Here is a 27,666-nt window from a genome sequence, read left to right on the forward strand (position 1 = left end):
ACCATTATGGCATCTGTCCTTAGGTTTCGAATGCCGCTAAGGATAGCCCCTCTTAAGCAGGCCCGATGGCGTTCGTACATATCCTTGAATCCCGCTGACACCCCTTCCGATACGCTTTGCCCCCTTGCGGCTCCGCCCACTATTAAAGCAAACGTCTTCCGTTACCTTTTCCTTCCACGTATCCGTTCTACCTCTATAATGCCTATGGCTAACTATCCCCATCGTGATTCTCATTCAAATTCCCTTCCCCGCATATCTCTCTCTGATACCGGCATGAAAGACTCGATGAACTACTTGGACAGTTCATCATACGATATGTTGTCACCAGACGGTGATCAGTTGATTTTCGGCCCTTTGGAGTTCGACGAAGGCCCTTTACTGAGTCCCTCAATGGGTCCTTCGTGGGACTCCCCAAACGACTTTGGCTATCATCACTCTCTATCCCCTCCCACATCCGACCACACCCCTTCTCCACATCACGCTTCAGACTTCGATATACCAGACGCATCACCCAATAATTCATTTTATGATTCTGCATTTGGGCGGTTTGATGATATGCGTTCCGTGCTTGATCTAGATGGTGCCCACTTCTCGCATTGGTTGAACGAACCCGTACTCGACTCTCCCACTTGTCCCATACCCATCCGTGGTGCTGGGCCAGATCCACAACAGCCACCACTCTTTTCTTACCCTAATCACACATTTACGCCCAACGCGTCCTTCTCGCCGTCGGAATTTGCGGCACCTCATCAGCTACCGAGATCGTTATCGCCGGCCGACGCTTCTGATGGTTATCTCAGTTCTCCAGGTCTCCGCGTGCAATCGATATCGCCTGCGGAGACATCACTGAGGCCGCCACCATGGGCAACTCAATTGTGGGATTCGCAACAATACGAGGCTTCCACGTCGTCGGGGCGTGTCCATCAACCCCTATCTGACCACCCTTATGGAGTCAAACGCCAACGCTTTCAACCCAGACGAGACATATTGGGCATGGGTTTCCAGTCTTCTAGCGCTCCAATACAAACGGGCATGCTTTCGATGACTAGGAACTATAGTTCCCGTCGTGGCGAGTCTGTCAGCGTGAGCGATGATCGCGACGCAACCGTGCGACGCAAGAAGCGGCTATCAACTGAGGAACTTTCCAGGGAAGAGAAAGGAACCGAGTCACGTATGCACTATAGTTTATTATCGCCATCATCTTGCTAACCCTCGACTAATCCCGCTATAGCTCCTCTCAAGTCCATACTCAAGCAGCCAAAATTAGCACCTAGTGCTTGGCAGTTGTACTTCACAGACTGGATACAGCGGCACCAAGCAACGAGCACCAGAAAACTCAATGTTGCACAGGCTGCCAAAGAAGCTGGTCAGGAGTATGCCAACTTGACTACCGAAGAGAAGGAGGTTTATTCCATTCTTTCTGTCAGGTCTGCATAAGCTGACAAGTCACTCCCAGCCTTACAAACGACGGTCTGCAGTTCTGAAGGAGGCCCGAGAGCGTGAAAACGCAGCTTACATGAGGAGTCTCACTCCTGATGATATCAAGAAGGAGAATGCCTTCCGCACTGCCCAGCGAAAGGCGGGTCGTTCCCGGAAGAGCAACATTAAAGACCCAAACGCACCAAAGAAGCCGCTCAGCGCATACTTCATGTTCCTGCAGCGCATCCGATCCGACCCTGCTTTGGTTAGGGAGATCTTTGGTGACGAGCAAGAGACAACTAAGCAAAGCGTGTTAGCCGCTGCCAAATGGCGATCGATGACTGATGATGAGCGCAAGGTACGGAAAACCTCATGTCACAATCGCGTAATTAGCTCATCACAGTTTTCTAGCCTTTCCTTGCACAAGCTGAGCAGGAGAAGCTCGAGTACGAGGCCGCACGGAGGCTGTATGAGGAAGGCACCACTGATTTTGGCACGAGTATCAATTTCAGCATCTTGCCGGGCAGCCCCACTGAGAGCCCATTCCGTGCCTTGCGAGCAATCAAGACAGAGTCATTCAGTTCAGAGAGCGAGAGCGAGGGTGTCGCAGCTGACGACCTCAGTCGATACACCCGTCTGTGATACTATTTCATTCCATTTTTCATTTCTTTAGGTGACTGCTATATGTTCTTTGGTCATACCCCACAATCGAGGGCTGTTATGTTCTTCTGTTCACGACACGGACTCCTTTACGACCTTGATCTCCCACTTGTGTATTGGTAGATTCCCCTAGTATATCATGTGCTTTCTATAGCAAGCTTCATTACTACAGGAGTACACGAACAATGTAATCAGTTACTCCGATAATGATAATCGAGCGACCATCTTCTGATGGGGTTCACCGTCTTCTTCAAAGAGATTGCCCTGATAAGTTTTGATTGACAGATAGGATGAGCAACGTCACAGGGTCTTGGAGTAATAACCCTTACCTCTTCCTCATAACCAAGCCTGATAAATGAAATGGCGGTGAGTCAAGTTTCCAAGGAGGTTTAATGACGACGACATACTTGCGATAAAATGCCACAGCACCGGCCGAGTCTGCACGGGCTGCTTGGGAATGACAAACTATTTTGACGAAGTCAATCACCCCTGAGTTTCTGGCGTTATCCTTGGCCCAATTATGCAATGCGAGCACAAGATTGCGTCCGAATTTATAATGCCGGTATTCCTTCAGAACGACGAGCCGTGCAAGTTTGTAATATGCGCCGCTTGTGTGCTCCACTTTGTGGGCGCGGATTGTCCCTATAGGCTTGTTGGACGGTGTCAGTCTTAACAACCAATGCGTCGCTTCCGGATCATGTCTATGTTTCACCAAAAGGATTCAAGTTTAAGCAGGTGGCGATTACCCTGGAAGGGGATAACGTACTCGTCTACTTCAACTTCCAAGGGAAAGCGTTGTTCTGTGACGAAAACGTCAATCCTAACTTGGATGCACTGCTGAAGGAGGGCATGGCGGCCATGGTGCTCAGGAGGGGGAACAATGATAATCTCATGGGTAGGCGGGACCCGGAGCGCAGCGTCATCTTCCATAGTGAGAAATGAAAGGTACAAAAATGATATCGAAGAGTGATCTGAGCTGTTTCGCGAAGGCTGTCAGATATAGGCTTGGAACCAGCCCTCTTCGCGTTGAAAATGGATGATGGATAAACGAGAATAACGTTTATAGACGCCTGCGTGTCACATGGAGTTTCATCGATGGATCAAATTCAGCCCTCGGCTCGGCGATGCGGATGCAAGTGTGCTATCATGGCAAATCTGCCCATTGTGTAGCCGGCAAGATACTGAAAATGCTCGAAATGAACATCACGGTGCTTGTAGCATCTCAGCGAATCAAAGTGAAGCTCAGCTGCCAGCGCTCGATTATCCGAGGAAAGCTTTTCGGGCCGACGGTGTCGCCACAATCCCAAATCCTACGCGAGTGTATGGTAAAAGAAACCCAGACCTGTGAAAATAGGAAAGAACGAAATGCAGGTGAGCACGCTGTTCTTCTCCTAAGCACTAAGATAGGCTTGAAGTACTTTTTTGAAGTCAGATACGACTAGTATGCTTCAAGTATGCGTTCGCACGAGGTAGCAAAAATAAACCAAACAAGGCCAAATACACCTGGTCATTTGGGATCCCTAATTTACATACTGAAAGAAAGCCACCAACCTATACCTAGTACTGTTACTGGCGTCGTTGGTTTTGTTACGCGTAAGTTATCCAAGTTTAACTCAAAGTCACGCGAATATAGAGCCTTAGTTTTACTTACACCAGGTTTGAGTCTGGAAACTGCTTCGACGGCACTCCAGACCCAGGTGCGGGTGCCCATGATCGAGCCTTTAGCAGCAGCTGTAGTAAACAGTTTTTTGCTGCGTACACCTGCTGGCCGTGCCTCTGCATTTAGGCCTTCTTTAGAACACATGGGTCGGCCCATACGCCGTCCCTTATTACGCGACTTTTTTACACCAACCACGAGACAATGGAAAGGCAAAGAGAAAGCCGTGGAGCAGGATGTAGAATATGCTCAGTGTGCCGAGTGTGCCGAATGGCTCTTGGGAGGAACACATGATTCATGCTGCGTCATGAGACATTCTGTCTGGTGTCCAAGTACGTGTTCTTCCTTTAACAGTATATTTTTAAGGTTAACAGCAGAGCGCACCACAGGACGAAATCGTATGTTCACGACCAATGACGGGGTGCCCCGTCGACCTCAAACATCCAATCATTCTGCAAGTCTTCCAAATGTCCGACGCTATTCGTCATCTCTTCCGTCGTGTTCAAATTCACCACAACCCAATCATCTCTCTACGGCCTTGTCCTCACCGGCCCCTGAATCACTGGACGTCATAACTTCTCCTTTGAACCATTTCCAGTCCCTCCTGCAAGAAAACTACCCATTTAACCTGGATGATGCATGGAATGCTTACCAGATGCTCATTGACTCTGACGATAACCAACATCTGGAACCGTTAGATGTCTTAAACTTTACCCAAAAGCTATCTGCTGCTACAGAGGCAGGTAGCGAGGACAATGGTGGTGTTTCGTATTTTCGCGAGTGGGGCACACGACTTGCCGCGCTGAATCAGCGGATGGAGTCCATGTTCGAGAAGCATTCAAGCGAAGATATTACGAGGTTGAAACTCGTTGCGAGAGCCTCGGCATATTTAGGAGATCTGGACCATGCAATCATTGCCGCCCACGAACTTTCGGATCTACTTGTTGACGGACGGAGAGAGGACTTGTTGGATATTTATGAAACCCTTATCCGGTCAATGGCGCTTCATCGAGACAGCGAGCACGTTCTGGATTTTGTTCTTGCAGAATGGGCCAATATCGGCGCCCATCTTTTGCCACTCTCTACTCGCTTGCAGCTTTGGAAAACCGCCATAAAAGTATCATCGTTCCAAGATACGATTTACTCGGCTTTGGCCCACATACCGGATGCTGCATCTCTATTGGCAAAGCGACGACACTGGGATATGGAGACGCGGCAGCGTATGTCGGTCCTGCTGCTGGACGTTTTTTGCTGGGAAGCCCTGGCAGAGGATGCGTATACATTGTTGAAAGAAATGCGCGCGCAGGAGCTATCCATACGAATTGACCTGCAATTACATGTGGTCCGCTCGCTTGTTCGCGCCGACTCTTTCATTCGCGCCAATGAGCTGTACAGAACCATATCGGACTCGACAAACGCCCGGCATAAATTTTTCATCTCTACTGGGATGTTCCTCGCTTCACATCAGGGCGACATTGACCGCGCCGATGAGTATTATACCCAACTCTGCACAGCGCAGTGGGTTACGCCGCAGGATAAAGCCACCCTCATGCATGCGTATGCAGTTGCCGGACAAGTGGGCAAAGTTGTCGAACTATTTCACGAGTTCTTCCCTGACCCGGAGAATTTACGGCTCACAGCAAAGCCTTCAATTGTGCACTACACCATCGTGGTGTACGCACATGCAGAGCGCGCGGATTACGACGGGCTCAATTTTTGGCTCCAGGCCATGTCGAAAGCTGGACTAGTTCCGGATATCTATGTCTACAGTATCATCCTCAAAAGCTTTGCTACGCGTGGAGAAGTAGAGTCCGTCTCCGCCGTTTTGGACCAGATGCGCGCTGCCAAGATCATGCCCACTCGTGTCTTGTACACAACTGTCATTGCTCTTCTCGCACATAGGAGGGACCCTGTATCAGCGGAAGCCGTGTACAAACGTGCGTTACGTGAAGGGATAGCTCCTGACCGCAAGATGGTCACTTCTCTCATGAATGCACACGTGGAAGCTGGTTCTTGGCCGGGAGTAGTGCGCGTTTTCGACTACCTAAAATCCTCTCGAAACCCTCGCCTTCGGCTTTCGGTAGAAGTCTACAACACTCTCTTAAAGGCTTACGTCCTTATCGGTGCCCCTTTTCATGTCGTCTCTGGCATATTTCGCAAGCTCGAGGCTATGGGCGTGCAGCCAAATGGACGGATGTATACTCTTATCATCCAGTCGGCCTGCGATGCAGGATACATGAACATCGCCAACAAGATTTACGCCGAAATGCAGGCAGCCTCAAAAGACTGGCAGACAACCTACCGTGTTGACGCCTACGTGTCAACGATCGTCATGGCTGGTCATTTGCGGCTGGGTGACAAGCGTAGTGCCAAGGCTGCTTATGACGACATGTGCGAACGAGGCATTCAACCTACATCTGCCACATTCCATCATATCCTCCGCGCTTATGGTAACGAGAAGACTAAAGAAAGCTTCCAAATTGCAGAAGGCTTCTTGAAGACCATCATGGTTGGTGAGTCTTCGGCGTCGTGGATCCCTCCACAGACTCGCGCAGCTGCGCTTGAGCACGTCTACGGTCCACTCATGCTCGCGTATACGAAAAACGATGAACCGGAGGAGGTGGAGCGGTTGTTCCAATCCATGTTGGATGCAGGTGGAGAACCTTCGTTGGGCAGCTTGACAGTGCTCCTCGACGCCTACCGTCGCTCTGGTGACATCGAAGCCACCCATGGTCTTTGGCCACAAATATGGCAACTCGCATTACGTTTTTCGAAGGTGGATTCTCTCTTCGAAGGAGAAGCTGACAACCCCTCCGACCCCACGAAACGTCAGGGCAATCTTCTCTGTGTCCCCCTATCCATATATATTGATGCACTTTCTGCGGCTGGGGAACACTTCGTGATTGCCGAGATGTGGGGGAAAGCGAGATCTCATGGCTTTAGCTTCGATTCACATAATTGGAACCATTTAGCGGTTGCTTTGGTCCGCGCGGGCGAGCCGGAGCGGGCCTTCGAGATAGTGGAGCGGGTATTGCTACCTTATCAGCGCCAGAGCGAGGCTGTACTCCGTAACAGAGACAAGTCTCCTGATTCGCCTCTCACTTTCGATAACAATCCCGCAGACGTTAGCAAACCAGCTTCTCAGTCGCCGATGCACCGGAGCGAGCGCCGCGCTTATCAGTCGAAAGTAGCTACCAGGAGATCCGGCGACGAGCTAGAAATGGACCCAGCCTCGGATGATTTTGCTCATCCATTACACATACTACACCAGATATCCCCTTCCTGGAATGTTTGGCGCCCTCATCGTGCTGTACTTGACCTGTTGTCAGGAGTACTGCGCCATCTGGGATCTGGGACGCCTGTCCAACCGGTGGGAGACCGCAGCTCAGCGCCACAGGCACTAGACCCTGACTCTGACGACGTTTTCACCCGTGGAAAACTCGCGCGAGAAATGCTTGACCGCATTTATCTCAATTATCCTGACACAGCCGAATGTATTCGCATTCACGAGCGTTGGACCGCACGAAAATCTTCGTTGGGGAGACTGGACGATGGGTGGTAGATGATGAGTTCAGGATATATGGCACCGAGTACAGTGGGGAGTACATTGCAGGTAGAGGAGGAGGCATTAGTGATGTGATGGTGATTACATTCTCTGATCATCAAAGGCAAAGGCAGCAGTATGTATGTTACGTGACTTCCCATCAACTATCTTCCGACTCATCAGAGGGGTCAGAATCACCATCTCGTCGTCGTCGCCCATGTTTACTAGTTCCGTGGCGATTTCGCTACAATGATGGCGAGTTCGTCAGCCTCCGGCCCAGACGGAGCATGGAAGGATCTTACCAACGGTAGCTTCTGGCCTTGATTACCAAAAGCAATTGACAGCGCGGTCGTATCTGTCGCGCAATAGGAGGTTATAATCTTTTCTGTATTAGGTAAGACCGGCAATTTAAAACATACCGGGCACCCCTGGGAAGCGCTTGGCTGAGAAAACGACGAAAGGTTCGGTGAATGTTTGTGCAAGGACGGGAGAAACATGAGTATGAACTCGGATTGCGCCCGCTTCCGGTGCTGGTAGTCTGTGAATGGTATGTCAACTGTTGATGTTATCTCAGGCATGACACCACGCTCTTACTCGCCAACGTTCATTAGACGTAAACGCAGCCGGAAGGTTCCTAAGATACCCTAGGGCGTCAGATAGAAGAACTCCTTTGGCGGTAATGAAGACATGCCTTCCGTTCGAACAGATAGATCTTGGAAAAGGAAGAATATCCCTGACTGCCGATGCTCATCGAGCAACCGGCATGCATTGGACGAAAGCGGGCCCACCAAAGTGCGTGTGTATGAATGTCGGGGTAACGGTTGATGCGTGGCTGAAGGAGAAGACGACGAGCTCTGGGCATAGCTGCCCTGGTAATATGGTGGTTGTGATGGTGCGCCATAAACTTGGTGATCATAGCTATTGCCTGCACCTTGAAAAGGCTCCTGGACGAATCGTGGCGACGGTTCATTTGCAACTTGTTGAGGCCAACTATTAGCGTCAGATTGCTGAGTTGTATGTTCAGAATGTCTCATCGATGGGTCCACTTCATGAGCACCGTACACGCCCGTCTGTGAATTGACAATTACTGGATAAGCTGGTTCCGTAGCTGGCCAGTTGCGATAATTGGCCGCCGGATCGGAATCCGTACGATATGAGGATTGAGCTTGCCAAGGCTCACCCGGCGCAGCCGCGGGTATACCGTTGCGTATGCCGTTGCGGTTGTACGACGACAATGATGGATGAGGGTGATTGAAATTATGCGAGCGATCGAGGGGTGTGCCTGATGGAGCATATCCCCATGCGCTGTTGGATTCGGATGGTGAGCTGTAGGAATCTTGGTCATCATATGTTATGTTATCTGGAATCTGCGCTTGCTGGGGATACGGGTAGGTTTGATTAGCGTATCCTGACGGCGGAGCGGGAACCATCGGGTTCATAGTGGACTGTATTGACGCTCAAAGTCAGTGGAAAAAAATATTTATGAGATATGAGGTGACATGCCACTGGTAGGCGTGGATGTTGGTGAACGGAATTCGGCGTGGAATGAGACGACGTGGGGCTCTGTTGTTCATCGTGGGGAGATGAGGGAGGATTGGTACTCCGAGGCTTTCTAGATTTTTGAGCGTTCGCTGCGACGTACCGGTCCGCAGATGACGAGGGATGTAACACGAGATTCATCTCCCGTTTCCCGTCAGCCGACCAAAGGTCGACTGTCACAAGAAAAAAAGAACAGTCAATGTCCCTGAAATGTAGGTAATGAGAGGCGCATAAGGCAAAAGAAAGATTTCGGCTTACTCTACATCTACGATAGAGTTGTCTTCTCTTCGGACAACCATTTTGGCGACGGCTGCAGGTGCGAGAGGCCTGCGATCCTGATAATAAATGTTATAACGTGGTTAGACAAAGGCGCGAGGGCTCGCGCACTTTATCACCAAAACCGCACATACGGGCGCGCATAGGGTGTTGTACTACTTCAAGGGAATAATGCCTGGTGATTGTTGAATGTTAGGAAGAGTAGGAGACGACATGAGGGTAATTGACTGACTTTCGGCCCCACCATTGTCCCCATTGCTCGATGCCTGCATCAGAATCTTGACGAGGTTGATGATCGATGTTGGAGCGGTGATTTGTCTTTTGAATCATGAAAGATTGCAAGAGGTGGGGGGAAGTGGGTGGTGCGGTATAGGGGAAGGGGGAAGGGTACTAGTTGGTATCGGTTTGTTCTGCGGACAATTTAGACTCGGTCGGTTCGTGATAGAAGAGTTGGGAATCAGATAAGATAAGTTCTCACGTCGGAAAGGTTGCGGGTGATGTTGGAGAAAGGAGCCTGCGAGGTTGGGTAACAAGGTGGGGGGGGGGGGTCATTTTTGTGGGTGCACGTATGATAATAATAGGAATTGAAAGCGCACCTGCTTGTTCTCAACTGAGTTGTAGGGCGTCTTATGGCTGTCAAGAAACTTTGTACTTTGAGGATAGAGATATATGGCTGGGTGACGGCTTGGAGGTACGAGGATAACGTTGCTGCCTTGATTAGTTTAGCTTGCACAGGACGCAGATCATCCACAATTTAACTTAGCAGCAATTGCTCATAAGTACTTCATCCAATGCTATGCAAAGCCGTAATATTTACAATCCAAAAGTTCAATTCGACCTTCCAGCGTGCTCCGGCAACGGACTCAAACTCAAACCTACCCTAACAGTATAACATTCGCTACTGTATCAGATAACCTTGTCTCTCATCACCCTGGGAATGCCGGAATTCCGTGGGTAACGAATTAATGACCATTAATCAAAAAAAAAACATTATAGCAAGTATAATGATTAACCGCGTCATGATCTGTGAAATCCCGTAGACGCACGAACCTTGCTTCAACCTTGCAACACGCTGGCTTCTCTCGAATCATCATCGTGCGCGTGAAGGCCAGGGCAAGGTTTGACGGAAATGATCAACCTAAACTTGGAAATCATTCTCACGCTCCCCTACAAGCAACATCGACATCGACATTGACCTCCAACCTCGACATGGATCAGGTCGCAGCTAAAAGGATTCTTCAAGAGCTCATCAAGCGTGAGGACCTCAAGAACAAGACATGTGTAGACTGTGGCAATCCAAATCCACAATGGGCATCAGGTGAATACACGTGTCAATTTCCCTTGCGTTCCGTCAGTCATTCCCTCAAAGTTAGTTTCGCGATATTTCTGTGCCTACAATGCGCAGGCGTACACAGAGGCTTCGGAGTGCACATCAGGTGAATTTACGAACCTCTGTCCACATTCTTCAACCACTAAATCTCACGCGACAATAGCTTCGTGAGATCTGTCTCAATGGATACTTGGCAGGCGGATCAGATCAAGCGCATGCAGGTGGGTAATTGCTTGCTGAGTTTATAGTCCAAGCTCACTTGTCCCAAGCTTGCCGGGAATGCTCCTTTCAGACAATTCATCGAATCATACTCACCAGCAGATCAAGGCGGATATAAGCAAGGTACCAGTCCCTACGATACCTACCATTGTTGGGCAGCTTCGCAATATCGCGAGAAGGTATCCCGAGTCCCGACCATCGTATCTTCAATCTCTGATCCAACTACCTCCAGTTAGACGCGGCACTAGCCGACAAACCTTGGTCTCCATCCCCACCACCACCGACATCCACCTCTGGCAGTGCCACCAACTCTCCAGCGCGTCCATCTTCTGCCCAAGGTTTACGCAAGTCGCGTGCCTTGGCACGTAACCTCGCATCTCCGGTGTCCTCCGCAAATTCCTCGTCTCCGGATCTAACCACCACGGATCAAAAATCTGCCAACGAGTCTTTTTTCGCATCCCTCGGTCAAGCAAATTCCACTCGCCCTGCAGATTTACCCCCATCCCAAGGCGGCCGTTATCAAGGCTTTGGAAACACGCCTTCACCTTCAACCTCTCAACACCCGTCGTTCGGCCTTTCATCCAACTCGGCTCCCACGCTTCAAGACTTCCAGGATAATCCGGGTGCCGCCCTAAGCAAAGGCTGGTCCCTCGTTTCTGCAGTCGTTGCCGGTGCATCACGCGTTGTAAATGAAAATGTGATTCAGCCTGGAATGGAGCGTGCTTTGGATCCAAACCTGCATGCCACCGTTCGCGGATACATGTCAGAGGCACAACGCCGCGCACAGGATGCAGGTCGTTCGGCAAATGAATGGTCTAAAACTCAGTTGGGTGTGGATGTGGCTGATCAGGTCGGAGGCGTCGTGGGGACGGTGAAAGACAAGTTGGGTTCAGGACCACAGGGTTCTGGGTACGGAGCTCTGTCGATGCATAATGAGGGGGAGACGTCGGCTTTGTATCATGATGACACGGAGGACTTTTTTGGCGAGTATTCCGACGGCCGCACAGACATAGGTCAGTCGTCCGTTCAGCCTACTTCAGGTATGTCGAAGACGCCTGGATCTGCTTCGAAATCCAAGGACGACGATTGGGATGAGTGGAAAGAGTTTTGATAGGCGTCGTGGGGTTTGAGCGCGCAGTAATATAGATTTAGACTTGGAAGGATACCCTGTGTAGTGATTGTAACGCTCGTATATGTAGTGGTGGACGCTGGTCAACCGTCGCCAAGTACTGCAGTTCATGATTACATGAAAGTGTGGGTCTCAGTTAACGTGATTCATGAATGGTGCCCTAGTTCCGGCCGCGCTGAACATTCATGAAACGACTAACGAACATTATTATCCTCCTCTGAACCCTTGCTATTATCTCTGTCTCGGCATCTAATTATTCATTCATCATGCAGTCTGTCCTCCAGCGTGCAACACGGTCAACGCTCGTGTCTGCACGACATTGCCGGAGGTATCATGCTTCGGTACTCCCTTCGCTCGTCGCACCTGCCTCGCCCGAGTTTCGGGAGAAAGCAGATGCCATGGACTTACTGGTCGCAGATCTGGAGGCCAAGTTGGAGCACGCGAGACAGGGTGGAGGCCCGAAGGCTGCAGAGCGCATGCGAAGCAGGGGAAAGAAACTACCGAGGGAACGGTCAGTGGGCTCACTTCACAATATTAATTACATTTCCTGGACTCTGAGGCTCTCGGCAATTGTCGCTGAACTACTCCATTAGTTTGTCGTTGCTACTGGACCCACACACCCCGTTCTTGGAGTTGTCACCACTAGCAGCTCATGAAGTTTACCCGGAACATATCCCTGGTGCTGGGATGATCACAGGTATCGGTAGAATATCAGGGCGGGAGTGCATGGTCGTCGTGAATGACGCGACAGTGAAGGGAGGGTCTTACTATCCTTTGACTGTGAGCGAAAACTGGCACAAATGCATGTAGATTCAAATGTTCATAATTCTTCAGGTCAAGAAGCATTTACGAGCGCAGGAGATCGCACGGGAGCACGGACTTCCATGTGTCTACGTTGGTAAGTCGCTGATTGTTCTGCTACATTGGTTTCCAAACGCAATATTGTCGATTCAGTTGAATCAGGGGGTGCGGCACTACCCCACCAGGCCAATGTAAGTCTCTATGAAACAGGGACCGACAGAGTTGTGACCAGCGCTTCAGGTGTTCCCCGATAAAGAGCACTTTGGTCGTATATTCTACAATATGGTAATATTAATCCGAGCATATGCGTGCCGTGCGCCATGTGATTGATGTTCACCCCCTTCTTAGGCTCAAATGTCTGCTCTTGGCGTTCCGCAGATTGCACTAGTGCATGGTATATCTGTCGCAGGTGCGTACCTACAAACTAAGTAACGTGTGTGTCTCACTACTAATCCAGGTGGAGCATATGTTCCCGCAATGGCTGACGAGAATATTATTGTGGCGGAACAGGGGCGTATCTTCCTAGCAGGACCACCACTGGTTAAGGCTGCTACAGGCGAGGAAGTGGATGAGGAGACTCTCGGTGGTGGACTGATGCACTCGAGCGAAAGTGGCGTAACCGATCACCTCGCGCGAGACGACGAGCATGCTATTGCAATAGCAAGGGGTATGGTCGGCGACCTCGGCGTTGCGGGGTGGAAAGCAACTGGTGTACGTCATGCCGCAGGACTAGCATTCTCTTTCATTGACACAGCAGATTAGCCTTCAGCGGCACCAGAGGACCCTGTGTACCCCGCTTCTGAGCTGCACGGAATTGTTGGCACTGATTCGCGTCAGGCTTTCGATATGCGAGATGTCATTGCTCGGATAGTAGATGGAAGCCGTTTTCGAGAATTCAAGAAGGAATACGGTCCGACTATGATAACGGTATTACCTTTCCTTGCCCTCAGTCAGCCCTTCCCTTACAAAGCGGTCCAGGGCTTTGCTCATGTACATGGGTACGAAGTCGGTATCATCGCGAACAATGGAATTCTATTCTCGCCATCGGCTCTAAAAGCCACACACTTTATCCAACTATGTTCACAACGTCAAATTCCACTTTTGTTCTTGGTGAACGTCACTGGCGAGTGGTGCCATAGTTCCGGTTGCTAGATCATCTGACCTGTCCCATCTAGGTTACATGGTAGGTTCGAAGGCTGAGAGAGGGGGAATCGCAAAGGATGGTGCCAAGATGGTTCGAGCAGTTGCATGCGCTGATGTTCCGAAGTTAACCGTCATCGTCGGAGGGAGTTTTGGAGCTGGCAATTATGGTAATACATTCTCCATCGAGGACATTCTCTTAGATTAACGAATGACCTTGTTTAGGAATGGCCGGGCGCGCCGTAAGTAACCTTCATTCAGCGATGCTCATAGGTGGGTTCACGTTGTAATCTAGTACTCCCCGCGGTTCCTATGGATGTGGCCCGTAAGTCCGGACTTATTTGAAAACCGATGCCTTGTGATAACAAACCACTACAGAATGCGAAGGTCTCGGTCATGGGCTCTGGTCAGCTATCGCAAGTTATGGCTACGGTCTCCAAGTCAGTTCCTTGAAACACAAATATTCCCTTCTACGGACTAAGCACTGCTTGTAGAGACCCAAGCCAGCACTCGTCACTGAAAGCGGACATTGAAGCACAGTCAACAGCGCTCTACTCCACTGCTCGTTTATGGGACGATGGTATTATCAAACCTACGGACACGCGAGATGTGGTTGGTCTGGGGCTCGCGCTGGCAGCAAGAGAGCGTCCTACGTCACGCGGAAGGGGGTCAGTTGGATCAACTACATGGGACGGCGATGGCAAAGGATTTGGAGTGTTCAGGATGTGAAGATTATTTTTGTCAAATGGTTGGATTCCGACCTCCCTGCGGCCTGCTGCAATGCATTCGGATATTTGACCGACTACTTGCCCGAAGCCGCAATATTACACCTGCCATATTCGTTTATTTATTTCCAAGGCTTTTGCCAAACAACGCTCTGCAGCTTGATCACGCAAGTTCGTCCATGTAATGATTTGGATATTACTCCACAATATACCAATGCGTCAATCATAGACAAAACTTTCTTGGTTCCATCATGTCAAGCGAAATGCCTTTGAACCAGCTTTCCGTGGAGACCCGTGCAAAATTACGTTCTGCACAACTCCTTACTTCCCTACCACAAGTAGTTTCAGAGCTGTTGCAGAACTCCCTAGATGCTGGAGCATCTCAGGTGGATATCGGCGTCAATTGCGAAGAATGGAGCTGTTGGGTGCGAGATAACGGTGCTGGGATCAACAAAAGCGGTTTGACTATGATTGGCAAGGGATCGGAGGAAGGAAGATACAGTGAGTCGTATTTTATGATATTCAGACACGTTAATCAGCGGTGACTGCAGATACATCCAAAGCATATACACCAGCATCCCTAGATTCTGTTTCGACATTTGGCTTTCGCGGAGAAGGTCTTGTGTTATTCCACATGTTGTCCTACTGGTCACTGAGACTTTCCATAGCTCTATCGTCAATGGCTGAATTATGTTGTTTGGAAATTTCGTCACGAACATCTCGGTCTCGGGAAAGCTGGTCTGTCATTCTCAAGGTTCGTGAGTGTACCTGTTATGTGAATGCGGCTCAACTGGTGTTGCAGGGTGGGAAGTCTTTGTACACAGGCCCATCGATTCGGTGGCGAAGAGAAACCGCAGGAACCGTCGTATGCGTCAGGGATGCATTCTTTAGTGTGAGCCAAGCATCTACTGTCCTGCATAGAGTTTCCTCTTATGCGCACGCATAGCTTCCTATCCGTCGTCAATCTCATCCCTCTGCAGCTAAGACTATAGATACGATCAAGCAGGAGCTTGAGGCGTATGCTCTCATGTTTCCCGACGTGTCATTCACCCTTCAAGATGACAGCAAATCTAAAGATAATGCTTCGAGCAAAGGGCACGTTCTCCGTGTTCCTAAGGTACGTAAATATCTTGGAACGCGTGGCATGCTGGTTCACGCTCAGCGTGACAGACTCGTTCAATCTTGGCTGCATTCCGACACATGTATGGTCGTGCACTGACGGAGGTGAGAAAATAGATTCGATCCCAGCGTCATTCACTCATGACCGACTGGTATAGCATGTAGAAGAGATTGATGCCACATATGGAGATCTGAAAGTGGAGGGATTTATATCCCTCGTCGGAGCACGTTCAAAGGTGAGAACGGCGTTTTGCACCGCAATTTTTGATGTTCCTCACGATACAATAGGTCCATCAATATCTGTGTGAGTATGAAGCGAGCATGTTTGCAGCGTTTGCTGAGTCGTTTCTCAGATATAAACAAGCATCCGATATCATTCTGCGATCTTCATCGCCTAATTGACGGTAAATTTTCGAATAGCACGTTCGTAAAGCATGTAAGTCGCATATCTGTGGAATCTTATTTTTTTCTCATGTACTGTAGGCATATGATGAAGGAGGGGAAACGAGTTTGCGATCATGTAAGTTGGTCTGCTTGAATTGAGAATGTTGTTCCAAATTCAGTTGTAGCCGTGCGCCGTTCGCCCCGCAAAGGCGAGAAGAAACCTATCTATGTTCTAAATTTGGTCATACCAACGCGACTCATCGATAACTGCCTTGAACCTGCAAAATCCGCAGTTCAGATTGAGGTATGCCAATTCCTGTCCACGAGAGGCTCCGGGCCGGAAGATCTGAATCTGGGGAGTACAGCAAAAGAACGTTGTGACAAGTTTCGTATCTTCTGTGATAGATTCATTCTTGGTTCAACATGGTTTCGCATCCGGCAAACGCGGTGCTGAAGAAGGCTGTGATTCCCCGCCCAAGAAGCGAAAAGTCTCCATGTTTCCGGGTAGTGTGGCCCAAAACAATGGTCACCAGCGGTCAGCAGCACCGATGGTGTTCATTCACCCAGTGAGGAGTTTGGAGCATACCATTAAGCTTTGATACTCAGCTGATCGTGATCGAAAGGGGGACTTTTCCGAGGAAATTCCACAAACGAAGATTTGGGAAACGGGTGAAATCGATGCTCGTACTGGAAATTCATATCCTCAAAATTCGCACCACAAGATCGACGGTACGAAGACGGCTAGCGTTAACCGTTCTTCGCGAATTTCTCGTCTTCTCAAGAAAGGCGATGATCCTAGCCAGGGTGATGCATGTTCCGGTCATGTTCGCGATAACATGCCCGATTGGTTACAAGAAGCTCTCAGTGTAGGTTCCGGATGTTTGAGATACACACAATTTGACCTTTCGGTATCTAAGGCGAACAATGCATATGCTACCACGGAACCAAAGATTCCATCGTTGCCGCCCTTTGCCAATCAAGCTTCCGACGATCATGGATATCCTCTTATGCACTCTTCCTCTTGCGCCCACACTTTTGGGTCCCCATATATCCAGTTAGGAACATCAAGCTCCGACCACGCACGGACCAGATTTCACAAAGCAGACCTGTTGAAGGCACAGGTCATCAACCAGGTTGACCGCAAGTTCATCGCCTGTTTAGTTGACGTAGATCATTCTACTCATCGGGGAAATGGGAAACCCCTAGAGAATCGTGCTGCGGGTGGCTCAACTCTGATCCTAATTGATCAACACGCTGCCGACGAGCGCGTCCGAGTCGAACGCTTTTTAAGGGAGATTTGCTCTGGTTTCCTTCGGCATTGCGAGGGAACGGGGGGTGTCGAAGTTTCAGAACTGTCTCCTGCTGTGCCTATATTACTCACACGTCATGAAGCTTTGCGCTTGGCGAGTGTCGACCAAGTACAGTCAGCATTTGACCGGTGGGGTGTGCGCTTTGAGGGATTGGACAAGTTGACCTCGTTGGATTCGGAGTGTGCGGAAGATGAAGCAAGTGGTGGGTATGTACAGGTCTTCGTCAGATCAATACCTGCAATTGTGGGCGACAAGGTACGTGTAGACACTTGCTTGGTGTTGCGGGCTCACCACCCTGTTGTATAGTTACTTGTGAACGATGAGTTGCGAGACCTTGTTAAAGGCTACCTGGGAACCCTCGAAAGCAAGGAAGCGTCCCCTCCTAACCTATCGCAGCAACATGACCCCGATAACCTCAATGACGACGAGTCGCGGTGGCTCAAGGCTCTTCGCTGGTGTCCACAGGAGCTTCTGGATTTGATCAACTCAAAAGCGTGTCGTGGTACTAGCGTCAAGTTGTTTCTGATGCACTCTTACTCATTGCCTAATTAATCAGGCGCTGTTATGTTCAACGATCCACTTTCACTAGAACAATGCCAACGCCTTGTGAGGCATCTTGCTGCGACTGCATTTCCTTTTCAATGCGCACACGGAAGGCTAGTATCTTTCAAGTTGTTTGTCTTTGAGTGACGTTTATTCATTTCTGCACTTCCCCTAGGCCTTCCCTCGTTCCTTTGACCCATGTAAGTATCAAGAGCGGCAGGCGAACAGCACCAGCATTGGATTGGGCAAGGCTGAACTGACTCACGGCGGGCTAAAGTACCATCATTGTGTTCGCCTCGGGGACCTTCATTGAGGGCCGTACCAATCTATTTTGGACACCTTTGTTACATACGTTGTTTCCAGTTGTTTCCAGTTGTTCAAAGGGCGTTGGCACGTGATACCTTGGTGATCGCGTAACATCGGGATGTCAAGTGACGTCAAGGTGGCGTGTGGGGTATAAAGACTCTCCCGCCGTCTCCACTTGACCACCATCTCATCTAGCATCCATCCAACTACTACATCGTTATCGTTGCATATTACTGAACAACTCAAATCGCTCTAATACCCGCGTACCATACCCGATCTTTATCCATCATGACAAAGTCCCTCACCAAGGTTGTGTACAAGCCCGACACTCAGTCAACAGACGAGTATATTGTCTTTGTAAATCCAGCGGAGGTAAGCTGATCCTGACTTGGACTTCAACTCGCGGACAACCGATCTCACATTGCTGCAGTACAAGAAATGGAAAGCAGGAGGTAAGCATCTTGGCTTTTATCAGATGATCCGTGACCTGATTCACATCTTGCAGACAAGTAAAGTGATGAATATCTCCCGGTAATCCACTACTAACGATTCCTACGTATGTATAGGACGATCCCTCTAGCGGAAGTAGTTGATTGTGAGCACTGATTCAATCGTATGATCGCGATTTAACTTTCATCCTTTATAGCTTTCAAAATGTTCTACTCCAATCAAGGTGCACAGGGCATTCTGGGTGCCCCGTCAAAACAACAGCTGGATACTATCTTTGGCACGACGAAAGATGTTGACTGCATGACACAGATCCTGGAGAAGGGGAAAGATCAGGCTGGGAATGGCATCTCTGCTGGTGGAATGACAGCCACGAATGCTGCACGTGGGAGCTTCGACAATAAGGGCAAGGGACCTATCATATGATCATCATGGTCATGATTGTGGAAATGTTTGTAACAAAGTCATAATGTATCACTAGAACAATCACTCGCGCCCTCTCTGATCCCCTCAGTCTGATATTACGCGTCTTGTGCCTGAACGTAGAAAACGGTCGAGTCCTCTACTCCCTCAAGGTAAGGAGCTGTTGTTATCCTGGCAGGTTCTGTCTTCATAAACGCAACATGATGCTGAGAGTTATTGCTATGTGATGGGGATCGTTTCACACTTTCTAGATTACGCGCACTCACCTCTGGACTTTCCCATCCTACCAACAGCACTACTTCACTTGCATCAACGACGTATCCCCACGCCGTTCCGTAGCATCCCTTGAAGTCATGGCACACTTCCAGCGATTCGTCAACTACCTTGTTGAATGCGTTCAGGTCCGTTTCAGGCTTAATGGTGCTGATGACGACTTCTGTGAACGGCGCGGCAAAGCATTTGGTAGGCGGAAAGGGATTGAAAGCGACGAGCCTGCGCGTCGGTGGGGATTCGGTAATCGCGTCAAGCTTCTCTTTGACCTGTGCCATTGTTGCGGCTGTCGACTCTGACCCCTGAGGACGGCTGTCCCAATCTGTGCACATGATTAGCTCAATACACCGTTACTGGAGTCGGAATGCCTCACTGATGAACCACTGCCTAACCCCAGGCTGCTGGACGCGGTCACCCCAGTACATCTTTTGAATGCCTTCAAAAGTAGGCTGGCGCAAGAGCTCAAGAACTTCCTGGAAGTTGGAAGTCGTCTTCGTCGCGTGGTTGCTGATGAGCGTGACGATCTCGGTAACAGGAGACATGATGTTGTAGCAGAATTCGATGGAACACCTCGAGTGTTCTGGCCTTTATTATATGTAGCTCGTCGAAAATATTCCCATGTGCTATGCTGAGGAGGCCCCTCATTGTAAGGCATACTTGCAAATGACAAATCCCGATCATGGACCTTAGAAGTTCGGAAGTGCCGGGTCTTTAAGTCATTTCGCGACGTGCTCGCGAATTGTAAGCAAATCGTAAGTGAGACTGACTGAACATATGGGAGCGCTTTGGGAAATTCGTTGATCAGTGACTAGGTCGGGACCTTGTTTTTGCTGATCAACGCATTTACGAGAGCGCCCACCGAGTCAGAGTGAGTCGCATGGGAGAGTTAAGGTAATTCGCACGAGAATAAACAATGACAGAACGTAAGTTACCGACCGCTGAGGGAGTTACGGTGGATCGCGCTGGTCTGCGAACTCATATATGTGTCAAGGAAGCCTGCAAGCAAATCACAAAGGGGTCAGCATATCGCGGTCATGTCGTAAGCAATGCTTACAGTGACAATGCAAAACAAGTGAATTTGCAGATGCATGTTAGAATGAGTTTGTATATATATAAAGGGAAGATATGCAATATATACATTACTGATGCACCAGGGAGCGCCGCGATCCCCGTTAGCATCTTCGTGTTCTGGTCATTGAGAAGCTGTCTCTGCCCATTCTTTGCTCCCCATTTGCACCAACCGCGAGCAAGCCCGCGCGAACGCAAATATCTCCTCATCGCCTGTGAACATCGAGCTTGAGCCCACAGCCTCGGGTGATAGGCCCTTCACAGAAAATGAGATGACATGAAAGGGAAATTGAAGAAAGAAACGCACCAGATCATCCATCACACTCCGCATGTGATCTGAGATGCCCTTCCCTGAGCCCGCCGACTCATCCGAAAAGATCTGGTATATAGGTACTTCTGACGATACAAAAATCTTCGTCTGCACCAGTCATTAGATCATCGATCATAGCGTGACAAACAAGAACTTGCCTTGGATTCGTAGCATGCGTCTATGAATGTGATAAATCGCCTTGCCTGGAGATTGATGATGAGCTGTGAAAGAATATCCGAATGGGAGAAATATACCATATCCTTCTTGTCCATCCCCATTTTCGGCACGTCTGTAATAAACAGAGTACTAAACTGCTTCGTCACTTCCAAATAATCAGCGGCACTCAACGGACGGCCGCAAATCTCCTCGAATGAGAATCGCGCAATCTTTGATGTTGAAAGCGGAACGTGAAGGGTGCGGCCCCAAGTCGTTATAGGACGATTCTCAACAACAGGATCTTGAAGTGCAGCAGTAGGAGTTGGGCATGTTAGTGAATTAAAGATCTTGTCGACCTCGGCTTTATTCTCTGGTGTTAATGGATGATAGTAAACGTGTGAGAGGACGCGTGGTATCCGTCTGTAGTCTGTGCATGATGATTATGAAATCGCACGCTGTAAGAGTATTGACTAGATACGCACCAGTTCCTGAATCTAAGTCTGTCACTTCAAAGCACGACTTGAGAAGTTCTATGGCGGGTATAAAGCTTGAGCGTTGAATTCCATTCTTGTAAAGATCGTCTGGGTGTCGACTGCCTGACATTCAGTATTAAAATACCGCCATGCAAAAATGGTCGCGCACTTGGATGTGATTACGCAGACTACACCATGATTCATCAAGCCTTCCAATAAACGCCTCAGAATCATTGCGTCTGCGATATCCGTAACCTGGAACTCGTCAAAGCATAGCACATACGCCTCTCTTGCCAAGTCCCGTGCAACAGGAGCGATCGGGTCACCCCCAGAGTGTCCCATGGCAAGTTTAGTAGCGTGTATGCGTTTATGTGCATCAATCATGAAAGCGTGGAAGTGCACGCGACGCTTGCGTGTGATGGAAGGGGGCAGTGTTTGGTAAAAGAGGTCCATAAGCATTGTCTTGCCTGTGCCAACGTCACCATAAAGGTAAAGACCTTTTGGTGCCGATGTGGGTGGGGTTTCTGGTGCTGAAGGAGCACGAGAAAACAGACGAGACATCTAGGAGCGAGTGGGTCAGCGATCATCAGACAGAATGAAAAACAATCACCAATGAATTACTCGTCTTCACTTCGGGTATATGCGGAGGGTCGTACTTGAGCACCTGCTCCCAGAAACGTTGAAGTTTGCCAATGATGCGAATCTGATGATCGTCACTTCGAAGTACCCCAGACTGCACGAGTTTTTCATGTTGCTTGATCGGGGAGATAGGCTCCGGGAGCGTTTGCGAGGTCTCGAACTGATTGATTGAAGCGAATTCGGCAGGATTGCTGCCTGCAATACCAATGCTGTCTACGGCAAGTGAAGAATTGAATGCTTTCCCATGTCCATGACCATGACCGGAAGATGGCGAAGAGCTGGAAGGTGAGGCAACTGGTATTGAAGTAGTCAACACCCGCCTACTTTGTGCCGGCGTCCGCAAAGGAAGTGTATGCAATAGGAGTCGATTCCGCTGGTGAAGCGCGCTAAATCGCGCTGCATTCATATTAACGATGCTCCGTCCACCAAAAAAAAAGATACAAAATAGAGGGGAGGTAGTAGTGTGCAATGCAAGGGAGCGGTCAAAAATCAGAATGGTTCCCTGGACAGGACACCGCACGATAACGGCCGACGGGGTGCGGAACAACAGAACGGGGAGCTTGTGGGGAGCCACCACATCCCAATTCTCTCGGCATTACTCGGCACTTGAATAACCGGTTCCACACTCAGCGTTCAATAACTTAGCGCTCATCTGCCATAGCACAGCATATAGCACCTAGGCCGCCTATGCATGGGTATACTACTAGGACACCAGCTAAGTTAGTGCGGAGAAAGGATATCATTTCAAATTTCAATAAGTTTATTGGTTGCCACTAGTACTGAGGATCGCTGGCGTTGAGCTCTCGACCCAATGTCGTCCTCGAGAATACCACCAACTGCAAAAAATTGTGGGCACGCGAGCCTCTAACTGGTTCCGGTGCCTTTCAGTACATGCATAATAAGCGTTCCGTACAAAGCCTCAGCTCTCGATTCCGACTTCGAGCAGAGTACGCGTACATCTGATCATAATCCTGCGACCGAGGACAGCGCCCCGACATACGACGCAGGGTCCACAATCGTACAAGACTTGATAGTTCGAATCATGAGCGTCAAAGTGCAAATAGGGGAAGAAGTTCAGGAGCGTGACTTGCAGAGTAGGATATGGTATAAAAATACATGGTCAACAAGGACCGATGTCAATTAGGTTTACAGCAGTCCAAGGGATCGCGTTACATACCTGGGGCTTCACTTGACTCTGGGCAAAAACTGGGCAATGCATCGCGGTGAACGGGCCGAATTTTGGTTGTCCATGCGTCAGGGGTGAATAGCAAACATCCCAGGGAGTGATCAAGTTGATATCCCATGTTCTCCTCTTGCTTGGGCGGCGCGCCTGTACCAACAATATTGGTCTTCTTTGCCCCAAGATTGAACACGTTTCATTTGAGAGCTCGCGACATTTCTTTTGTGAAACGCTCGAGCATACGTTCCTTCAGGCAGCCCGCAAGGTTATTTTCATTAAAACGCCTCTCAACGACACTTTTTCAATACAGTCTTCTAGTGCTAATATAGGCAGGACGCATGTCAATAGTCCTCGGATGAAAGATGTGTGCACCTGTTGAAACCTGCTTGTATCCTGATAATGTCGGCGAGATCCGATAGTGGAAGGCAGAGAAGTCCTTTTTGACATTTTGCCATATACGTAATGAAGATGATGGATCCAAAACTCGCCATGTTGGTGAATTTTGTTGCGTGAGTGCGAACACCCACACATGATAGCATCGGAACAGCTCTCGTTTGTAGAACACACATCACACAAGCTGGTCTACAGCTGGGTGGGTTGGGGCGCTCGAACACGGGAATGGCATGGGCGGCAAGATATGGCTGATCTGAGAAGGAAGCAGTAAACAGAGTTCATGCTAGCAACTTGCGTAGTAGTACGTACGGCTGACTCATGTGATCATGAGGAAAGGGTTGATAGGTATACTCATCGTCATTGGACGACAGCCAACCTCTTGGTAAGGTATAAAAACCCTGCATCAGAACCTCCAGTACGGATGAACTGACAATTGACTGCAGCAGCTATCTCGAACGAGCTAGGCATCTTCAAAATCGTTATCAACTTCACGCCAATAGCACAAAAGGAGAAGTCAGCGGCAGTCCGTCGAGCACGTCCAAATAGTAACTCATGGCTTCCACCTCGACGCGGTCAGGGTCAGCATCAAACAAATCGATTCTGACACCGTCCATAACCTTGAAGGGTCATAAACCACTAACTCCCTGTTTTCAGAAGAAAAAGTTAGTGGGACATTTCAACAACCATGTTTCATCCATTTGCTACTTTGCGGGCGGCAAGCAATTGATCAGTGGATCAAATGATGAGACAGCTCGGCGATGGGACCTTGGAGATTGAGGAGGCGCGGAATGTTTGTGAGCGAGAAGTTTTTGCAGTGGAGGTATCAAGGGATGGTCGATGGGTGGTCACTGCGGTAGGTGATGCTTTCGGCTCCAACCAGGAGCTCAGGAGTCAGAATCAGCGAGGTTGAGAAGGGGAAAATGTCTCAAGATAGGAGTCGCAGGATTACCTGTATCGACATCTCCGTGGACAGTACAATGCTGGCGTGCGGCTCATCGGATGGTACTGTGTGGATAACGAGCTTGGAAACAGGAGAACACATGGCCAAGATTGTGTCCAAAAGCTCTCCACATGCATATAATACTCGTTCCGCGGGCGCAATTCGATTCTCGCAAGACTCGAGGAAGCTCGCAATCAAGTCGAGAATACCAAAGTGCCTCGAGGTGTGGGATTTCGATACCCAGAGATGTCTTAGAGTGGGTCCAGGGGGAAATATTACCGGGATATTATCAAATACTCCCATGTTCTGGTTGTAGCCGCCTTTAGCTTCACGGTTGACCATCGAACATCGTCTGATCGGGAGTTCAAGACAATTTATGAGTTTGACGCATTGACGCTGAAGACGGTTGGAGCGCCCTTCAAAGGGCACACCAACCTTGTCATAGGTCTAGCACTTTCATTCGATTGTGCTCTCCTCGCCAGCGCTGCCACTGACGACACTGTCAAGCTCTGGGCCTTCGAATCTCGTCAACTCCTCGCCTCATTTGATGTCTTACGTCCCCGCTGCATTATCCTCTCGCCTGACTCACGCCAATTGATTTACACGACCGGGGCCGAAATCCATGTATGCGACACTCCACCCGATATTCTCGGTACTATCTTGCCTGTACAACGAAAAAAGTCCAATGTATGCATTTTTATGCACGCAGATCTATTCGTTGTGCGCTCACATTCTCTTGCAGACAAGTGCAGTTAAAAATCCTCCCCTCGCTGATTCACTCGATCTACCTGATTTCTACTCATCTACACCACCATTGGAGTCCGATGCAACACCTCGTGCTGTGCATCTTAACCCAGTGATCGAGTCTGTCAGACCTTCCGCCCCTCAGCCTTTAATACCATCTCCTACAACACAGCATCGCACTTTCCTCCGCTATCTTCGCAAACTCCTTCCTTCTCGCACGAATGCAGTTCCTCCTGTTTGGACCGACCAGTTTGGTAATCATCTGGATGTATGTTTCTTCTTTCTGTTACATTAGCAATCGACTTGACAATCCCATTGCAGTCTCCCCCGGCGCAGGTCACCGGAGAGCATGGAAGCAGCCGGCTGTGCGGCTACTTCTAGACGGTTTTCCGGTATCTTTGTTTTGAGTATCGTCGCGACTCGCTCCCGGTATGCGTTGTTTCACTATTTGCTACATGTATTCTTTATTCCAACCTTTTGTATTATTTCTAATCCCTTGTACTGGTTTTCCGTTAGTCTGTCCATTTGAAAGGGTCGTCATTGTTGGAAGAAGTCGTTGCAGTCACCCCATCTACTACTGGCATTTGTAGGCTCTCGACCCACGTTGTCCTCGACAATACCACCATCTGCAAAAGTTTTTGAGCACACGAGTTCACTGATTCCGGTGCCTTTCTACCTGCGTAACATGCGTTTCTACATAAAGCTGTGCAGGAGCAAAGTACATGTATGGCACCTGATCATACTCCTTCAACCAAGGGCAGCATCCCGACATACAGCACAGGGTCCATGGTTATGCTCCGGTTAGGTCCCAAGACTAGCTGCGCCAAGGGGTTTGAATAACGCAATCGCATTGACAACCACAGCATTGCCTGCCAAAGAGTTGTACGTCATGGAATCTTAGCGGACAGCGGGCCAGGCAATGCGGCGGTTTGGTTCACACACGCTATATTATTGCCGCTGCCAGTTCGAGATCGACTCTTCAGCTGATCTCTTCGACCATCAGCCGCGCCTTCTCAGATGCTCTTGTACCATGTCCTCCCGGGGCCAGTCCAAAAAACACGGTACAAGTACAGTCCACACCTAACTCACTCTGTGTTTTTGATCTGACTCAATGAAATGAATAGAGCTGTGGAAGCGCCCGTGGACCTCACCGGTCATATTCTCCGGTTGGATGACCATCCTGTGGCTGGAGGGTCTTTCGGAAATGTCTACAGAGGCATCTACCGGACCACGTCAGGTCAAATTCAGGTAAGAGCGCCTCAATTCTGCGTGTTTACCCATGGAAATGTAGTGATTTTTTCTCAGGTTGCTGTGAAGGCTTTGCGTTTTCTGCCCAGCGCAGATGACATCAGGGTCAGTGGGATCTATTATTCACACTGAAGGCTGAACCCTCGTCCACGTTGCAGAGAATCCGTCGAGAGATTAAAATATGGATGAAGCTAAAACATCAGAATATCGTACCATTCATTGGCGTGACGGCGGGATTTGGACCCCCTGAGGCCATCTCTCTCGTTTCGCCCTGGATACCCAATGGAACACTGACAAATTTCTTAGAAACCTATGGTGGAAGGTTACCGCTGATATCGAAATTATGGCTGGTGAGACCTAATACTCATCCGCCATGCTAGGTGTGGGCTGAACCATCTAATCATAACAGCTCCACGATATCGCAGCTGGTTTAAATTATTGTGAGTCATTATCCTCTGCGTTCACTTATATCATCTTAGACTATTTTTGAAGTGCACGCATTCCCTCTGATACACGGAGATCTCACTGGCGTAAGAGGATCATTTTGTGCACCCATCGACATCTAATCAGATGGTCCGTAGAGTAACGTCTTGATCAACACCGAAGGCGTGGCGTGTCTTGTGGACTTTGGGCTCACCACAGTCATAGGAGGGCTTGAAGGTGGATCTTCAATTGCCTCGTCGTCCCACCGCCCCGGCGCAATACGGTGGACCGCTCCCGAGCTTCTTGGAGATCCAGAGATTTGCTATTCACCCACACCAAAAAGTGATATCTATTCTTTTGGCAGTGTGATGCTACAGGCAAGTCGCCTTTTGTCACTGAGTTGTCATTGAGCTGACCATATTCCCTAGGTCCTCTCTAACAGATTTCCATGGTATACAGATAGAGGCACCACGGCTGAGTTTCGCATCATAGCCAAGCTGATTGTAGGGGAAACTCCACCTCGGCCGGATGATCCACCCATCTTAGAGAAACACTGGATCCTTATCTCGGAATGTTGGCGCCCGATCTCGTGCATAGAAAGTCGTCCGACAGCTGCACAATTGATTGACACTATCGGTCATGAGATCACGAATTGCTCAGGTGAATCAACGACATCCCAACTGCTCCGATCCGAGCAGTTGCCCCGAATTGCGTATAAAGACTCCCGTGCCCCTTCCACACAGTTACCCACGCACAGGCAGCCGCCGAAGTCATCACGCACAACTGAAGATGATTCTGTGGATTCAATTTTCGCGTTTTCTCCCCCAGTTTGCGAAGATGAGACAGTCATG

At 49.4% G+C, this 27,666-nt stretch overlaps 12 protein-coding genes across 12 annotated transcripts; 8 read left to right on the forward strand and 4 right to left on the reverse strand.

Moving 5' to 3' along the window:
- Positions 1 to 555: 555 nt before the first annotated feature.
- DEU56DRAFT_723460 (uncharacterized protein) lies at positions 556 to 2,061 on the forward strand (the record flags this gene model as incomplete). Its single annotated transcript, XM_041347772.1, has 4 exons — positions 556 to 1,171; positions 1,232 to 1,404; positions 1,457 to 1,777; positions 1,831 to 2,061. 4 exons carry the CDS (start codon positions 556 to 558, stop codon positions 2,059 to 2,061), a joined length of 1,341 nt encoding a protein of 446 aa, XP_041215281.1.
- A 122-nt stretch (positions 2,062 to 2,183) lies between these two features.
- DEU56DRAFT_228871 (acyl-CoA N-acyltransferase) lies at positions 2,184 to 3,271 on the reverse strand. Its single transcript, XM_041345183.1, has 4 exons — positions 2,846 to 3,271; positions 2,487 to 2,780; positions 2,409 to 2,427; positions 2,184 to 2,343 (listed from the first exon to the last, which is right to left on the reverse strand). The coding sequence occupies exons 1-4, from the start codon at positions 3,007 to 3,009 to the stop codon at positions 2,275 to 2,277; spliced, it is 546 nt and encodes a 181-aa protein (XP_041215282.1). The 5' UTR covers positions 3,010 to 3,271; the 3' UTR covers positions 2,184 to 2,274.
- A 517-nt stretch (positions 3,272 to 3,788) lies between these two features.
- On the forward strand, positions 3,789 to 7,298 carry DEU56DRAFT_723661 (uncharacterized protein; the record flags this gene model as incomplete). The annotated part of the gene is made up of 2 exons (XM_041347784.1): positions 3,789 to 4,068; positions 4,126 to 7,298. The coding sequence occupies 2 exons, from the start codon at positions 3,789 to 3,791 to the stop codon at positions 7,296 to 7,298; spliced, it is 3,453 nt and encodes a 1,150-aa protein (XP_041215283.1).
- A 206-nt stretch (positions 7,299 to 7,504) lies between these two features.
- DEU56DRAFT_723761 (velvet factor-domain-containing protein) lies at positions 7,505 to 9,425 on the reverse strand (the record flags this gene model as incomplete). Its single annotated transcript, XM_041347787.1, is given in 9 exon segments — positions 7,505 to 7,635; positions 7,700 to 7,818; positions 7,875 to 7,914; positions 7,947 to 7,948; positions 7,968 to 8,736; positions 8,780 to 9,024; positions 9,078 to 9,154; positions 9,207 to 9,270; positions 9,328 to 9,425. 9 exon segments carry the CDS (start codon positions 9,423 to 9,425, stop codon positions 7,505 to 7,507), a joined length of 1,545 nt encoding a protein of 514 aa, XP_041215284.1.
- A 452-nt stretch (positions 9,426 to 9,877) lies between these two features.
- DEU56DRAFT_766482 (ArfGap-domain-containing protein) lies at positions 9,878 to 11,898 on the forward strand. The gene is made up of 5 exons (XM_041351088.1): positions 9,878 to 10,413; positions 10,465 to 10,531; positions 10,589 to 10,646; positions 10,695 to 10,823; positions 10,877 to 11,898. The coding sequence occupies exons 1-5, from the start codon at positions 10,305 to 10,307 to the stop codon at positions 11,753 to 11,755; spliced, it is 1,242 nt and encodes a 413-aa protein (XP_041215285.1). The 5' UTR covers positions 9,878 to 10,304; the 3' UTR covers positions 11,756 to 11,898.
- DEU56DRAFT_766487 (carboxyl transferase) lies at positions 11,899 to 14,623 on the forward strand. The gene is made up of 14 exons (XM_041351089.1): positions 11,899 to 12,284; positions 12,367 to 12,553; positions 12,608 to 12,671; positions 12,728 to 12,765; positions 12,815 to 12,859; positions 12,923 to 12,983; positions 13,032 to 13,285; positions 13,337 to 13,501; positions 13,553 to 13,697; positions 13,750 to 13,884; positions 13,940 to 13,956; positions 14,010 to 14,039; positions 14,093 to 14,154; positions 14,209 to 14,623. The coding sequence occupies exons 1-14, from the start codon at positions 12,040 to 12,042 to the stop codon at positions 14,441 to 14,443; spliced, it is 1,683 nt and encodes a 560-aa protein (XP_041215286.1). The 5' UTR covers positions 11,899 to 12,039; the 3' UTR covers positions 14,444 to 14,623.
- On the forward strand, positions 14,624 to 18,252 carry DEU56DRAFT_766489 (uncharacterized protein). The gene is made up of 17 exons (XM_041351090.1): positions 14,624 to 14,940; positions 14,991 to 15,056; positions 15,108 to 15,193; positions 15,242 to 15,331; positions 15,386 to 15,556; positions 15,610 to 15,663; positions 15,717 to 15,794; positions 15,847 to 15,862; positions 15,912 to 15,994; positions 16,042 to 16,078; positions 16,128 to 16,246; positions 16,308 to 16,508; positions 16,566 to 16,808; positions 16,860 to 17,507; positions 17,559 to 17,754; positions 17,809 to 17,908; positions 17,971 to 18,252. The coding sequence occupies exons 1-17, from the start codon at positions 14,691 to 14,693 to the stop codon at positions 18,053 to 18,055; spliced, it is 2,523 nt and encodes an 840-aa protein (XP_041215287.1). The 5' UTR covers positions 14,624 to 14,690; the 3' UTR covers positions 18,056 to 18,252.
- Positions 18,253 to 19,054, forward strand: DEU56DRAFT_766492 (DUF1960-domain-containing protein). Its single transcript, XM_041351091.1, has 3 exons — positions 18,253 to 18,473; positions 18,532 to 18,583; positions 18,748 to 19,054. Exons 1-3 carry the CDS (start codon positions 18,390 to 18,392, stop codon positions 18,972 to 18,974), a joined length of 363 nt encoding a protein of 120 aa, XP_041215288.1. The 5' UTR covers positions 18,253 to 18,389; the 3' UTR covers positions 18,975 to 19,054.
- A 15-nt stretch (positions 19,055 to 19,069) lies between these two features.
- Positions 19,070 to 19,783, reverse strand: DEU56DRAFT_867774 (uncharacterized protein; the record flags this gene model as incomplete). Its single annotated transcript, XM_041355447.1, has 3 exons — positions 19,070 to 19,177; positions 19,238 to 19,563; positions 19,615 to 19,783. 3 exons carry the CDS (start codon positions 19,781 to 19,783, stop codon positions 19,070 to 19,072), a joined length of 603 nt encoding a protein of 200 aa, XP_041215289.1.
- A 296-nt stretch (positions 19,784 to 20,079) lies between these two features.
- DEU56DRAFT_229627 (AFG1-like ATPase-domain-containing protein) lies at positions 20,080 to 22,457 on the reverse strand. The gene is made up of 8 exons (XM_041345184.1): positions 21,859 to 22,457; positions 21,418 to 21,809; positions 21,258 to 21,367; positions 20,874 to 21,202; positions 20,778 to 20,822; positions 20,617 to 20,727; positions 20,296 to 20,565; positions 20,080 to 20,237 (listed from the first exon to the last, which is right to left on the reverse strand). The coding sequence occupies exons 1-7, from the start codon at positions 22,291 to 22,293 to the stop codon at positions 20,434 to 20,436; spliced, it is 1,554 nt and encodes a 517-aa protein (XP_041215290.1). The 5' UTR covers positions 22,294 to 22,457; the 3' UTR covers positions 20,080 to 20,237; positions 20,296 to 20,433.
- A 2,043-nt stretch (positions 22,458 to 24,500) lies between these two features.
- On the forward strand, positions 24,501 to 25,807 carry DEU56DRAFT_937381 (uncharacterized protein; the record flags this gene model as incomplete). Its single annotated transcript, XM_041358828.1, has 4 exons — positions 24,501 to 24,613; positions 24,667 to 25,087; positions 25,143 to 25,412; positions 25,466 to 25,807. 4 exons carry the CDS (start codon positions 24,501 to 24,503, stop codon positions 25,523 to 25,525), a joined length of 864 nt encoding a protein of 287 aa, XP_041215291.1. The 3' UTR covers positions 25,526 to 25,807.
- A 453-nt stretch (positions 25,808 to 26,260) lies between these two features.
- Positions 26,261 to 27,393, forward strand: DEU56DRAFT_723959 (kinase-like domain-containing protein; the record flags this gene model as incomplete). The annotated part of the gene is made up of 6 exons (XM_041347799.1): positions 26,261 to 26,497; positions 26,527 to 26,742; positions 26,802 to 26,851; positions 26,885 to 26,922; positions 26,999 to 27,206; positions 27,258 to 27,393. Coding segments are annotated over 6 exons (885 nt in total), but the record flags the coding sequence as incomplete, so codon positions are not given.
- Between the last annotated feature and the right edge of the window lie 273 nt (positions 27,394 to 27,666).

The sequence above is a fragment of the Suillus clintonianus genome (assembly GCF_016758775.1).
Source record: "Suillus clintonianus strain FC179 chromosome Unknown DEU56scaffold_2, whole genome shotgun sequence".
NCBI classification, from domain to species: Eukaryota; Fungi; Basidiomycota; class Agaricomycetes; order Boletales; family Suillaceae; genus Suillus; species Suillus clintonianus.

Coding starts and splice junctions, on each gene's coding strand:
- DEU56DRAFT_228871 (XM_041345183.1), bottom strand. CDS start 3,009: ATGGAAGATGACGCTGCGCTCCGGGTCCCGCCTACCCATGAGATTATC. Junction 2,781..2,845: donor TTGGAAGTTGAAGTAGACGA/GTACGTTATCCC, acceptor GGTGAAACATAG/ACATGATCCGGAAGCGACGC.
- DEU56DRAFT_766482 (XM_041351088.1), top strand. CDS start 10,305: ATGGATCAGGTCGCAGCTAAAAGGATTCTTCAAGAGCTCATCAAGCGT. Junction 10,414..10,464: donor AAATCCACAATGGGCATCAG/GTGAATACACGT, acceptor ATTCCCTCAAAG/TTAGTTTCGCGATATTTCTG. Junction 10,824..10,876: donor CTTCGCAATATCGCGAGAAG/GTATCCCGAGTC, acceptor AACTACCTCCAG/TTAGACGCGGCACTAGCCGA.
- DEU56DRAFT_766487 (XM_041351089.1), top strand. CDS start 12,040: ATGCAGTCTGTCCTCCAGCGTGCAACACGGTCAACGCTCGTGTCTGCA. Junction 12,766..12,814: donor CACTACCCCACCAGGCCAAT/GTAAGTCTCTAT, acceptor CCAGCGCTTCAG/GTGTTCCCCGATAAAGAGCA. Junction 13,286..13,336: donor CGGGGTGGAAAGCAACTGGT/GTACGTCATGCC, acceptor ACAGCAGATTAG/CCTTCAGCGGCACCAGAGGA.
- DEU56DRAFT_766489 (XM_041351090.1), top strand. CDS start 14,691: ATGTCAAGCGAAATGCCTTTGAACCAGCTTTCCGTGGAGACCCGTGCA. Junction 14,941..14,990: donor ATCGGAGGAAGGAAGATACA/GTGAGTCGTATT, acceptor CGGTGACTGCAG/ATACATCCAAAGCATATACA. Junction 16,247..16,307: donor AATCCGCAGTTCAGATTGAG/GTATGCCAATTC, acceptor TGGGGAGTACAG/CAAAAGAACGTTGTGACAAG.
- DEU56DRAFT_766492 (XM_041351091.1), top strand. CDS start 18,390: ATGACAAAGTCCCTCACCAAGGTTGTGTACAAGCCCGACACTCAGTCA. Junction 18,474..18,531: donor TCTTTGTAAATCCAGCGGAG/GTAAGCTGATCC, acceptor ACATTGCTGCAG/TACAAGAAATGGAAAGCAGG. Junction 18,584..18,747: donor TGGCTTTTATCAGATGATCC/GTGACCTGATTC, acceptor CATCCTTTATAG/CTTTCAAAATGTTCTACTCC.
- DEU56DRAFT_229627 (XM_041345184.1), bottom strand. CDS start 22,293: ATGAATGCAGCGCGATTTAGCGCGCTTCACCAGCGGAATCGACTCCTA. Junction 21,203..21,257: donor AGACTTAGATTCAGGAACTG/GTGCGTATCTAG, acceptor CATCATGCACAG/ACTACAGACGGATACCACGC. Junction 20,728..20,777: donor ACGCATGCTACGAATCCAAG/GCAAGTTCTTGT, acceptor TGACTGGTGCAG/ACGAAGATTTTTGTATCGTC.